The sequence below is a fragment of the Hyla sarda genome, chromosome 6 (assembly GCF_029499605.1).
Source record: "Hyla sarda isolate aHylSar1 chromosome 6, aHylSar1.hap1, whole genome shotgun sequence".
Classification (NCBI taxonomy): domain Eukaryota; kingdom Metazoa; phylum Chordata; class Amphibia; order Anura; family Hylidae; genus Hyla; species Hyla sarda.
Window position 1 is genome coordinate 18,805,980 of NC_079194.1, and position 12,089 is coordinate 18,818,068.

General features: G+C 44.5%; 1 protein-coding gene across 6 annotated transcripts in view; it reads left to right on the plus strand.

The window, feature by feature from the left end:
* Positions 1 to 12,089, plus strand: part of DNM3 (dynamin 3) — a 422,060-nt gene that overhangs the window by 12,235 nt on the left and 397,736 nt on the right. For all 6 annotated transcript variants that reach the window (XM_056523256.1, XM_056523254.1, XM_056523257.1 and 3 more), the window contains exons 2-5: positions 3,444 to 3,615; positions 6,952 to 7,097; positions 8,591 to 8,726; positions 10,813 to 10,880. In XM_056523256.1, the coding sequence (XP_056379231.1) occupies positions 3,568 to 3,615; positions 6,952 to 7,097; positions 8,591 to 8,726; positions 10,813 to 10,880 (398 nt within the window). In that variant the 5' untranslated portion in view covers positions 3,444 to 3,567. The remainder of the gene's footprint in view (positions 1 to 3,443; positions 3,616 to 6,951; positions 7,098 to 8,590; positions 8,727 to 10,812; positions 10,881 to 12,089) is intronic.

Here is a 12,089-nt window from a genome sequence, read left to right on the forward strand (position 1 = left end):
ACTTGGGGGGGGGGGGGGGGTCACCTGGTCAAATAAATAGTACATTATTAATATCACAACTTATATACACAGGGGATAATACATAAAGGGGGCCCTGGGGACATGGAGAGACTCTGCCTGACAGGGCAGGAGAAGTACGAGGAAACAAAATCCCGTACTGGGCCACCACATATGGCTACATCAGCATTATTATGACAATTCAATAGCCATATACTAATAAATATCTCCACCAGTTCATTTCCATTCTCAGTACTGTACTCTGGGGTGTCTCGGGGAGCCAGCAGTCTAGTTGTTATAATTTGGCAATATATCTTAGACATCAGAAATGTATGAAGTGTTCGCCCAATGGCAAATAGTACAATAAGGTCTATACATTCTACAGATCCTTGTCGTCTATTGATGTATAAAAGAACTGTAAGGCCGGGATCCCAATACGGAATTTCCGAGCTTAATTCTGGTTAGAAATTACACTAGGAAATTCAGCAAAGTCCCATTGTTTTCAATAGGATTCCACTGCACAGGGCACACAACGGAATTGTAGTGGCTGAATCCATAGTCAAAATAAAGCTGTCTCTCTCTGGGGCAACGCGTCACGACCCCCGCATGAAGCATGGGGCCGCCATGTCCCCTCCATATATCTCTATGGGAGAGCCAAAGATAGCCGAACAGCTCTCCCATAAAATTAGGGGGTCATGGCAGGTGTCGTGAGTTGCAGACAGGCCTGGTGCAAGGATTTTTGCCGCCCTAGGTGAAAACGAATTTTGCCGCCCCTTGACCCCGCCCATTGGCTCCTCCCGATGTATGGAGGCACACGCGATGTCAGGATATTGGATGGACCTGACCTTAGTGATCGCCCCTGTCTGCCTCGGAGGTGGTGCTGCGCTCCTCCAGCAGGCTGAAACATGCAGATTATTATAGTACGGGTGGGGTGGGGGTAGCATGGCGGGGTTTTGCTTAATGGGTGGGTGCCTCGGATGGGTGGGTGCCTCGGATGGGTGGGTGCTTGGGATGCTGGCTAACTTTATTGCACCAGGCAGAACGGTGCCCCCATCAAGAGCACGCTCTAGGCGACTTCCTATTTTGCCTATAGGCAGAACCGGCCCTGGTTGCAGAGTAAGGTTGGGTTAACGCCACGGAATCTCTGGGTTTAAAGGGGTATTCTGGCTTTATACATCTTATCCCCTATCTGTCACGCCCCTTCCCATAGACATGAATGGAGGGGTGTGGCCGTGACGTCACGTCCCCGTCTAGGAGGCAGCGCCCAGCACAGAATGCCAGGGCCTGCACAGAGATCACGGGGTCCCCAACGGTGGGACCCCAGCGATCATACATCTTTTCCCTTATCCTTTGGATAGGGGATAAGATGTATAAAGCTGGAATACCCCTTTATCTATTCCTGTCAGAATTTCCCAGGGCGGCCAGCTCCAGCTGAATCCTGCGGCACTATATACAGCAATATATTCTGCACGGTATTCTGATGAAAGTACGAACAAGATCATTCTTTCACCTGAGTCATTTCAGCGGCAGAAAGTTCCGCCACTGAAATGTCATAGTGTGCACTGTGCAGCAGAATCACATTGTCAGCAATATCAAAGTGGAAATCAAAGTAGAACTCAAAGTGGAACTCCGCTTAGTGTGAACTTGATTAAATTCTTTGATGTTGAGAAGCCACCCAGATTGATAAATGTGGGGCCGCTAGTGTTTGTGTTTTTTTAACTCTATTTTTGAGTTGAGTTTTTGATGGGTTATAGATGTCTAACCACTGGGGCCCCTCCAATCCCCATAATGGGAGTCCCCATGTCTCCATTTGGACAGGAGTCCAGTATTTGGCTATGCCCAACGACCACAAAAGGGGGGATCCCAGGACCTCTCCGCTCTTCTCATGGGGGTCTGAATAGCGGGATCTTCAGCGATCAGACACTTACCACCTATTCTTTGAATGTGTAGTTTGTGGGAAAACCCATTGGGAATATGAGCACACTGTCAATTCTATTGGGAATATGGGCACACTGACAATCCCATTGGGAATATGGGCACACTGACAATCCCATAGGGAATATAGGCACACTGACAATCCCATTAGGAATATGGGCACACTGATAATCCCATGGGAATATAGGCACACTGACAATCCCATAGGGAATATAGGCACACTGACAATCCCATTAGGAATATGGGCACACTGACAATCCCATGGGAATATAGGCACACTGACAATCCCATTAGGAATATGGGCACACTGACAATCCCATTGGGAATATGGGCACACTGACAATCCCATTGGGAATATGGGCACACTGACAATCCCATTGGGAATATGGGCACACTGACAATCCCATTGGGAATATGGGCACACTGACAATCCCATTGGGAATATAGGCACACTGACAATCCCATTGGGAATATGGGCACACTGACAATCCCATTGGGAATATGGGCACACTGACAATCCCATTGGAAATATAGGCACACTGACAATCCCATTGGGAATATGGCACACTGACATTCCCATTGGGAATATGGGCACACTGACAATCCCATTGGGAATATGGGCACACTGACAATCCAATGGGAACATGGGCACACTGACAATCCCATTGGGAATATGGGCACACTGTCAATCCCATTGGGAATATAGGCACACTGACAATGCCATTGGGAATATGGGCACACTGACAATCCCATAGGGAATATGGGCACACTGACAATCCCATAGAGAATATGGGCACACTGACAATCCCATGGGAACATGGGCACACTGACAATACCATTGGGAATATAGGCACACTTACAATCCCATCGGGAATATGGGCACACTGAAAATCCCATAGGGAATATGGGCACACTGACAATCCCATTGGGAATATGGGCACACTGACAATCCCATTGGGAATATAGGCACACTGACAATCCCATCGGGAATATGGGCACACTGACAATCCCATCGGGAATATGGGCACACTGACAATCCCATCTGGAATATGGGCACAATGACAATCCCTTAGAGAATATGGGCACACTGACAATCCAATTGGGAATATGGGCACACTGACAATCCCATAGAGAATATGGGCACACTGACAATCCCATAAAGAATATGGGCACACTGACAATCCCATAGGGAATATGGGCACACTGACAATCCCATAGAGAATATGGGCACACTGACAATCCCATAGGGAATATGGGCACACTGACAATCCCATAGAGAATATGGGCACACTGACAATCCCATTGGGAATATGGGCACACTGACAATCCCATTAGGAATATGGGCACACTGACAATCCCATAAAGAATATGGGCACACTGACAATCCCATTGGGAATATGGGCACACTGACAATGCCTTCGGGAATATGGGCACACTGACAATCCCATCGATTCCTCCTTCATCTGTCGCCTCTTCCAATTCTAACTGTGATGTCATTTTTTGGCTTTTAGGCTTCAGTATCTGAAGATATATTGGAGTGATGAATCGTGGCCATAAGAATATTGATGGTAGAAGGATATACGGGCTGCTCTGTTAGCAGACGGATCTTTCCTGCTTCATCCAGCGTGCGGACACATGGCGGATCATCTGGACACACAGCAGCTTCCGGAAGTGGCTGCTCAGGTATGGTTATAGTTTCCCAATATTTCATACTGTAAATCAGTGTTTCCCAACAAAAGTGCCTCCAGCTGTTGCAAAACCACAACTTCCACTTGGAGCATTAGAAAGTGCTGAGCAATGACCCGCTTACTGGATGCTGCAATGTTTGCCTACCAAGGTGCCTCCAGCTGTTGCAAAACTACAACTCCCCCTTACTGGATACTACAATATATTGCGTTTGCATTTCTCATACATTTAGAGCACTATAAAGTGCCGAGCAATGACCCACTTACTGGATACTGCAATTTACTGCAGTGTTTGCCTACCAGGGTGGCTCCAGCTATTGCAAAAGTACAACCCCCAGCATGCCTGGACAGTCTACGGCTGTCCGGGCATGCTGGCAGTTGTAGTTTTGCAATAGCTGGCTGGGAGTCATAGTTTTGCAATAGCTGGCTGGGAGTCGTAGTTTTGCAATAGCTGGCTGGGAGTTGTAGTTTTTCAATAGCTGGCTGGGAGTTGTAGTTTTGCAATAGCAGGCTTGGGGTTGTAGTTTTGCAATAGCTGGCTGGGAGTTGTAGTTTTGTAATAGCAGGCTGGGAGTCGTAGTTTTTCAATAGCAGGCTTGGGGTTGTAGTTTTGCAATAGCAGGCTGGGAGTTGTAGTTTTGCAATAGCAGGCTGGGAGTTGTAGTTTTGCAATAGCAGGCTGGGAGTTGTAGTTTTGCAATAGTTGGCTGGGAGTTGTAGTTTTGCAATAGCTGGCTGGGAGTTGTAGTTTTGCAATAGTTGGCTGGCAGTCGTAGTTTTGCAATAGCTGGCTGGAAGTTGTAGTTTAGCAATAGCAGGCTGGGAGTTGTAGTTTTGCAATAGCTGGCTGGGAGTTGTAGTTTTGCAATAGCTTGCTGGGAAATGTAGTTTTGCAATAGCTGGCTGGGAGTTGTAGTTTTGCAATAGCTGGCTGGGAGTCGTAGTTTTGCACTAGTTGGCTGGGAGTCATAGTTTTGTAATAGCTGGCTGGGAGTTGTAGTTTTGCAATAGCTGATTGGGAGTTGTAGTTTTGCAATAGCTGGCTGGGAGTTGTAGTTTTGTAATAGCTGGCTGGGAGTTGTAGTTTTGCAATAGCTGGCTGGGAGTCATAGTTTTGCAATAGCTGGCTGGGAGTTGTAGTTTTGTAAAAGCTGGCTGGGAGTTGTAGTTTTGCAATAGCTGTTTGGGAGTCGTAGTTTTGCAATAGCTGTCTGGGAGTTGTAGTTTTGCAATAGCTGGCTGGGAGTCGTAGTTTTGCAATAGCTGGCTGGGAGTTGTAGTTTTGCAATAGCTGTCTGGGAGTCGTAGTTTTGCAATAGCTGGCTGGGAGTTGTAGTTTTGCAATAGCTGGCTGGGAGTTGTAGTTTTGCAATAGCTGGCTGGGAGTTGTAGTTTTGCAATAGCAGGCTGGGAGTTGTAGTTTTGCAATAGTTGGCTGGGAGTTGTAGTTTTGCAATAGCTGGCTGGGAGTTGTAGTTTTGCAATAGCATGCTGGGATCTGTAGTTTTGCAACAGCTGGAGGCATCCTAGTTGGGAAACACTGCTGTAAATGTATTGCAATATCCAGTCAGTGGGTCTTTCTCGGCACTTTATGGTGCAGGAATCCGGACTGCCAGGCATTAGCTAATATTCCCAAAGTAGATTCTAATGCAGAATGTGCAGAAGCATAAAGACAAATGTGATATGGCGACTGCGGAAACTACACAGTAACAGGCAAAATGATGTCAACACTGTCCATGGTGTCTGTACTGCTGGTACATGGCCATGGAGGGGTTATACGGTTATTTACAAATCCAGCTGAATCCATGTGTTTCATTACTGTAACTGGGTCAAGTGATCACCAGTCTGACCCCCAGAAAGGTATGTAGTAGTTTTACACCTCCAGCTCTGTCTGTACACTGCTGCTATCTCCATGGGATCAGGATGTGAAGTAGTTATACTCCTCTCCTTCAGCTCTTTCTGTATACTGCTGCTGCTATCTTTATTGGATCTGTTTATACAGTAGTTATACACCTCCCTTCCCAGCTCTATCTGTATACTGCTGCTCTCTATAGTATCAAGATGTATATTAGTTATACTCTTCCCCTTCAGCTCTATCTGTATACTGCTGCTGCTATCTTTATTGGATCAGCATATCTAGTAGTTATACACCTCCCCTCCCAGCTCTATCTGTATACTGTTGCTATCTATGGTATCAGGATGTATAGTAGTTATACTCCCCCCCCCCCTTCAGCTCTATCTGTATACTGTTGCTGCTATCTTTACTGGATCAGTATATACAGTAGTTATACACCTCCCCTCCCAGCTCTATCTGTAAACTGCTGCTATCTCTATGGGATTAGGATAGATATAGTAGTTATACACCTCTCCTCCCAGCTCTATCTGTATAATGCTGCTATCTCTATGGGATCAGGATATGTAGTTATACCCCACCCTTCCAGCTCTATCTGTATACTGCTCCTGCTATCTATGTTTGATCTCTCTCTCTCTCTCTCTCTCTCTCTTTCTCTCTATTTATCTATCTATCTATATATATCTATATATATATATATATATATATATATATATATATATATATATATATATTTTCTTGTGTGTACAATTCAGGGGGTAATGGCACCCTGTTTAGCTGTGCACCCCTCCCCCTTTCTCACAGGTGGAGTTTTAAATGGATCCAGCATGTCACCCAGTCAGAGGCTATATGCCCAGCAGAGGTGAGTGGATAGTTGAGTGTTAGGCTCAGAATTTGTGCTAGGTTCCCATCCTAAATGAGGCCACCTCCCCGTGGTGGATGGGGGACACGTTTTGATCAAAAAGTGCGCTAAGAGCCTCAATTTTTTTGACCAATGTGTGCTGCTGCAATCCTCTTTTTTTGTATATATATATATAGTAGTTATACCCCTCCCCTCCAGCTCTATCTGTATACTGCTTCTATCTCTATGGGATCAGGATATATATAGTAATTATACCCCACCCTTCCAGCTCTATCTGTATACTGCTGCTGCTATCTATGTTTGATCACTACATATAGTAGTAATACACCTCCCCTGCAGCTCTATTTGTATACTGCTGCTATCTCCATAGGATCAGGATATATACAGTAGTTATACCCCTCCCCTCCAGCTCTATCTGTATACTGTTTTACTATCTCATATATATATATATATATATATATATATATATATATATATATATATATGTAGATATGTGATTTATTTCCGTAAGAAGGTGTAGTGGAAAAATTAACAGTATGTAGTACATCAAAGAATCAAAGAAATATAGATTCCTCACTGACCGTAGTGACATATTTCTTATCTGATCTTGTCTTGTGAAGGATCCTTCCATCAACCAAATACAGAACACGTTGTCGGAATTTAGGAGCAAACCGCAGAGCCATACGGTTTCCGTAGAACACGATGCTGAGGTTCGCAAAAGTCTTATGGCCGAGGGGCCGTTACTAAAGACCAAAGTGTTGTTAAAGTAAGTGAATATGTTTCCATGACTGTATATATTACTTCTATTTGGCCAAAGATGATTGGAGAACAAAAATCCTACACTAGTGTTTCCCAACCAGGGTGCCTCCAGCTGTTGCAAAACTACAACTCCCAGCATGCCCGGACAGCCAACGGCTGTCCGGGCATGCTGGAAGTTGTAGTTTTGCAACAGCTGGAGGCACCCTGGTTGGAAAATATGTTTCTACATATTGGAGCCCACATAGGTGTCCATGGGCCTAGTGTATTCCCAAAAAAATTTTTTTATTATTAAATCAACTGTTACCAGAAAGTTATAAAGATTTGTAAATTACTTCTAATAAAAAATATCAGCTGCTGTATGCTCCACAGGAAGTTGAGTTGTTCTTTCCAGTCTGACCACAGTGCTCTCTGCTGCCACCTCTGTCCATGTCAAGAACAGTCCAGAGTAGAAGCAAATCCCCATAGAAAACCTATCCTGCTCTGCACAGTACCTGACACAGACAGAGGTGGCAGCAGAGAACACTGTGGTCAGACTGGGAAGAACTACACAACTTCCTGTGGAGCATACAGCAGCTGATAACTACTGGAAGGATGAAGATTTTTTATATAGATGTAATTTGCAAATCTGTTTAACTTTCTGGCACCAGCTGATTTGAAAATTCCCCCCCCCTTCCGGAGTACTCCTTTAACATCAGGATGCTTGTATTCTGCTGCATAGAATAAGGCTGCATTCACACCACGTTTTTGCAATCCAGTTCCTGTATCAGGTTTTTCATGAAAAACGCATTCCTCAAAACCGGACTAAACTGTATCAAAACGTGTGTACAAATTTTAACCCATATACAGTTTGAAAAATGATGTCCGGTTGCTTCCGTTTTTTTTAAGAAAAAAAAAAGTATGTTGTTAACTTTTCACTCCATTATGAATAAAGTTTCACTTGTTTGATTGAAATGCCAAGAAAAAAACTGTGGAAAGTCAAAAACCGTATGGAACCGTATGCACATACAGTTCTGTACGGTTCCCATTGACTCCCATGTTAAAAAAAAGTATACGGGTCAATACAGTTTTTCACCTGGACCAAAAACCGTGGTAGGCTACGGTTTTGGGTACGGGGAAAAAAAATGAACAAAACCGTACAAGACGCAAAACGGACACAACCGGATGCATCGTTTGGCATACGATTTTTAATGGTGAGTCAATGCATACGGTTTTCAATACGGTTCCGTACGGTTTTCACATTAAAAACGTAAACGGGAACTGTATTGCAAAAACGTGGTGTGAACGCGGCCCATAGACTACTATATTGTTTAATGCTGCGAGCAAAATGAAATTTTGGGAAAACCAAAGCATGGTATACCTCGGCTTGTCATGTGATTAAGGTATGTGCAGGCCATGAAGTCAAAGAGAGTGAGAATATCTAATGCATTATTTTTTGTTTTTGTTATTTTTACACATTTAACCATTGATATGCCTTTTTTTTTCTTTTCTACTTTTTTGAAGGTTGGTGCAGAATTTTGCGCTTGATTTTGAGAAGAGAATCGGAGGATCAGGACATCAGGTGGACACCCTGGAGCTATCCAGCGGCGCCAAAATCAATCGGATCTTTCATGAGCGCTTCCCGTTTGAGCTGGTGAAGGTACGGACCTTATTCTTGTAAAAAGAAAATGGCTACCATTGCTAACTTAAAGGGGTACTCCGCCCCTAGACATCTTATCCCCTATCCAAAGGATAGGGGATAAGATGTCAGATCGCCGGGGTCCTGCTGCTGGGGACCCCGGGGATCGCCGCTGCAGCACCCCGCTATCATTACTGCGGAGAGCGAGTTCGCTCTGTGCGTAATGACGGGCGATAACAGGGGCCGGAGCAGCGTGATGTCATGGCTCTGCCCCTCATGACATCACGGCCCGTCCCCTTAATGCAAGTCTATGGCAGGGGGCGTGACGACCGCAACGCCCCCTCCCATAGACTTGTATTGATGTGGGCGGGCCGTGATGTCATGAGGGGCGGAGCTGTGACGTAACGATGCTCCGGCCCCTGTATTGCCCGTCATTATGTGCAGAGCAAACTCGCTCTGCGCAGTAATGATAGCGGGGTGCTGCAGCAGCGATCCCCGGGGTCCCCAGCAGCAGGACCCCGGCGATCTGACATCTTATCCCCTATCCTTTGGAAAGGGGATAAGATGTCTAGGGGCGGAGTACCCCTTTAAAGGGGTACTCCAGTGGAATTTTTTTTTTTTTTTAAATCAACTGGTGCCAGAAAGTTAATCAGATTTGTAAATGACTTCTATTTAACAATCTTAATCCTTTCAGTACTTGTCAGATGCTGTATGCTCCAGAGGAAGTTGTGTAGTTCTTTCCAGTCTGACCACAGTGCTCTCTGCTGACACCTCTGTCCATGTCAGGATCTGTCCAGAGCAGGAGCAAATTTCCATAGTAAACCTTTCCTGCTCTGGAGAGTTCCTGACATGGACAGAGGTGGCAGCAGAGAGCACTGTGGTCAGACAGAAAATAACTACACAACTTCCCCTGGAGCATACAGCAGCTGATAAGTACTGGAAGGATTAAGATTTTTAAATAGAAGTAATTTACAAATCTGTTTAACTTTCTGTCTCCAGTTGATTAAAAAAATTGTTTTCCACCGGAGTACCCCTTTAACCCTCTGGATTATGATTAATTTCATTTTAGCAACATTTTGAGTAGACGCCTACACATGGCCGTTTGGTAAATAGTAAATGTTCAGTCCTAAGGCTATGGTCACACGCCAGAATTTCCGCATTGAAATCCGCATGGAAATTCTGCATGCGTTTATACCCTTGTTAATTTCAATGGGATTCCGCAGTCCTAGTCACACTGCAGCTAAAATTCTGCATTCAGCATTTTTGCGGAATCCAGCTACGGAAGCCCATTGTAGTGAAGGGGGCTTTTTTTTTCACCACAAAATGCGGATTTAACGTGGAGTGCAACTAAAGCAATGAATTCAAAGTCCCTTGTTTGGTGCTTTGAGTATTCATGCGGAAATTCAGAAGTGTGAATGGGAGTGCAGAATCCTATAGAAGTCTATGGGCTTTAATTTCAGGTGGAATTCCGCAAGCGGAAATTGTGCCGTGTGAATAGAATAGAAGAGACATTCTGTTGTTGGCAACACATGACCTGCTATTTAAAGAGTACCTCTCATGATCTTGTTAAATTTTATAATCCTCCCAGGTCACCGCTCCCATCATGATAAACCACCCCCGGCCTTTACTTTTATTATTTTTTAGTTTTCTACCTTGATATTGCTCTGTATTTTCTGCTCAGTCAGATTCACAGACTGGGAAGGGGTGTTCCCCAGAAGGTGTGACATCATCTGAAGCCATACTGGGGAGAACTTCCTCTTTCACTCTGCTACACACAGCCCAGAGCAGTTCAGTGTGAGATGAGCTATGATTGGCTAAGGCTGCACACACCTCAGCATTTCCTGATTTTGGACTTCTGCCAGGCCAGCAGGAGTCCAAAGTCTGTGCAAGAGATGGGGGAAAATGTGTTCTGGACAAGTAGGGAGACACCTAGTGGCAGCTTTTTTAAACACAAATAAAACCTAGAAAACATTTTTAATAAACAAAGTACTAGAAATAATTTTTATTTACCACAAGGAGTGCAATAGCAAAAATTTGTTTAAATGCCCATTTAATCTTCTCACTTCTTATATACTTATTATTTTTTTTATGTTTTTCGTTCTTGCAGACAGAGTTTGAAGGGAAGGATCTAAGGCGAGAGATCAGTTATGCCATTAAAAACATCCACGGCATCAGGTATTATGGATCCTCGTATAGTAGTTTTTAACAGCTGTGACATAACTGATATACCCTCTGTGTGGTTTGTCCATAAGAGTGTGGTAGCTTGGAGGTGTAGGGTATATGGGGTGTAGCTGTGCGGTAATTTAAGGGTGTCTGGTTAACCCTTTATACTCGTGACGCCAGGGTGTGGGCTCCTCTGTATGCTTGTACTACCACCATCCGTCCCAAGAGCGATAGGGAGGTATTAAATAAATGAGTGTCCACAACCGGAGATTTTGCTGAAAACTGTCGGAACTTTTACTGCAGCTTTTATGCAGAATCAAACAGGAACAGTCCATGTAACAAAGTCTATTTGGAGTTTGACAGCTGGTTGGGACCTCGTGAGTTTTATAGAGCTTAGGAGGTTAATATGCGCTGTTACACTGGATTTAGGGGATTGGTATTAGGTCCAGTAGTCACTCTAGCTTTAGCGGGGATTGGTAGTTAAACTCACGGTTTCGCAAGTTGCGGAATTTGCAGGCTAATGGCCTGGTCTTTTCTTTGAAAGTAGCACGGATCTCCTCTCCTCTGATCGTCCGGCACCCAAGAGAGCGATCATTGGCTGCAGCTCCCTTATATGGGCAGGGGCTGGCCTTAAGCTCATTGGTCCATACCATCCGTCATTCACTTTACAAAGAATTACGGTCTAGACATGTGACCACACACGTGACCTAGTAAGGTCCTTCAACATACTCTAATAGAATTAACACTAATCACATGACCTAAGGTCCTGCAACACTATATATACAGCATTAAATATATAATTACATATACATGTAAACATCACAAAATTGAAGAAGGAAGAGGCGACTAGGGGCTATCCCACCAGGAGGACCCCACCAGGAGGACCCCACCGGAAAGAAGTAACTCTGACTTTGGGGACCACCATACAAGGTACGGTATACCATACGGTAACGGGACACCACAAGGATTTTCCTTGAACATCAACCATTGGACAGTATAAATCTGCATAAATGGGCCAATCAGACATCAGATAAGTATTGGCAGAAATGGCCCAGTTCTCTCCGGATCATCCAATACTTATTGAACAGGTTATTTGGTGTAAGCAGCTGAACACCCTGAAGTTTGATCTGTTTTCTAGGTGTCATCCATAGTATTCAGCTATCTGCAAAGGTGGGTGTGAGAGCTACTTTGCATATCATTTGTTCCCATAATTCCCAGTGG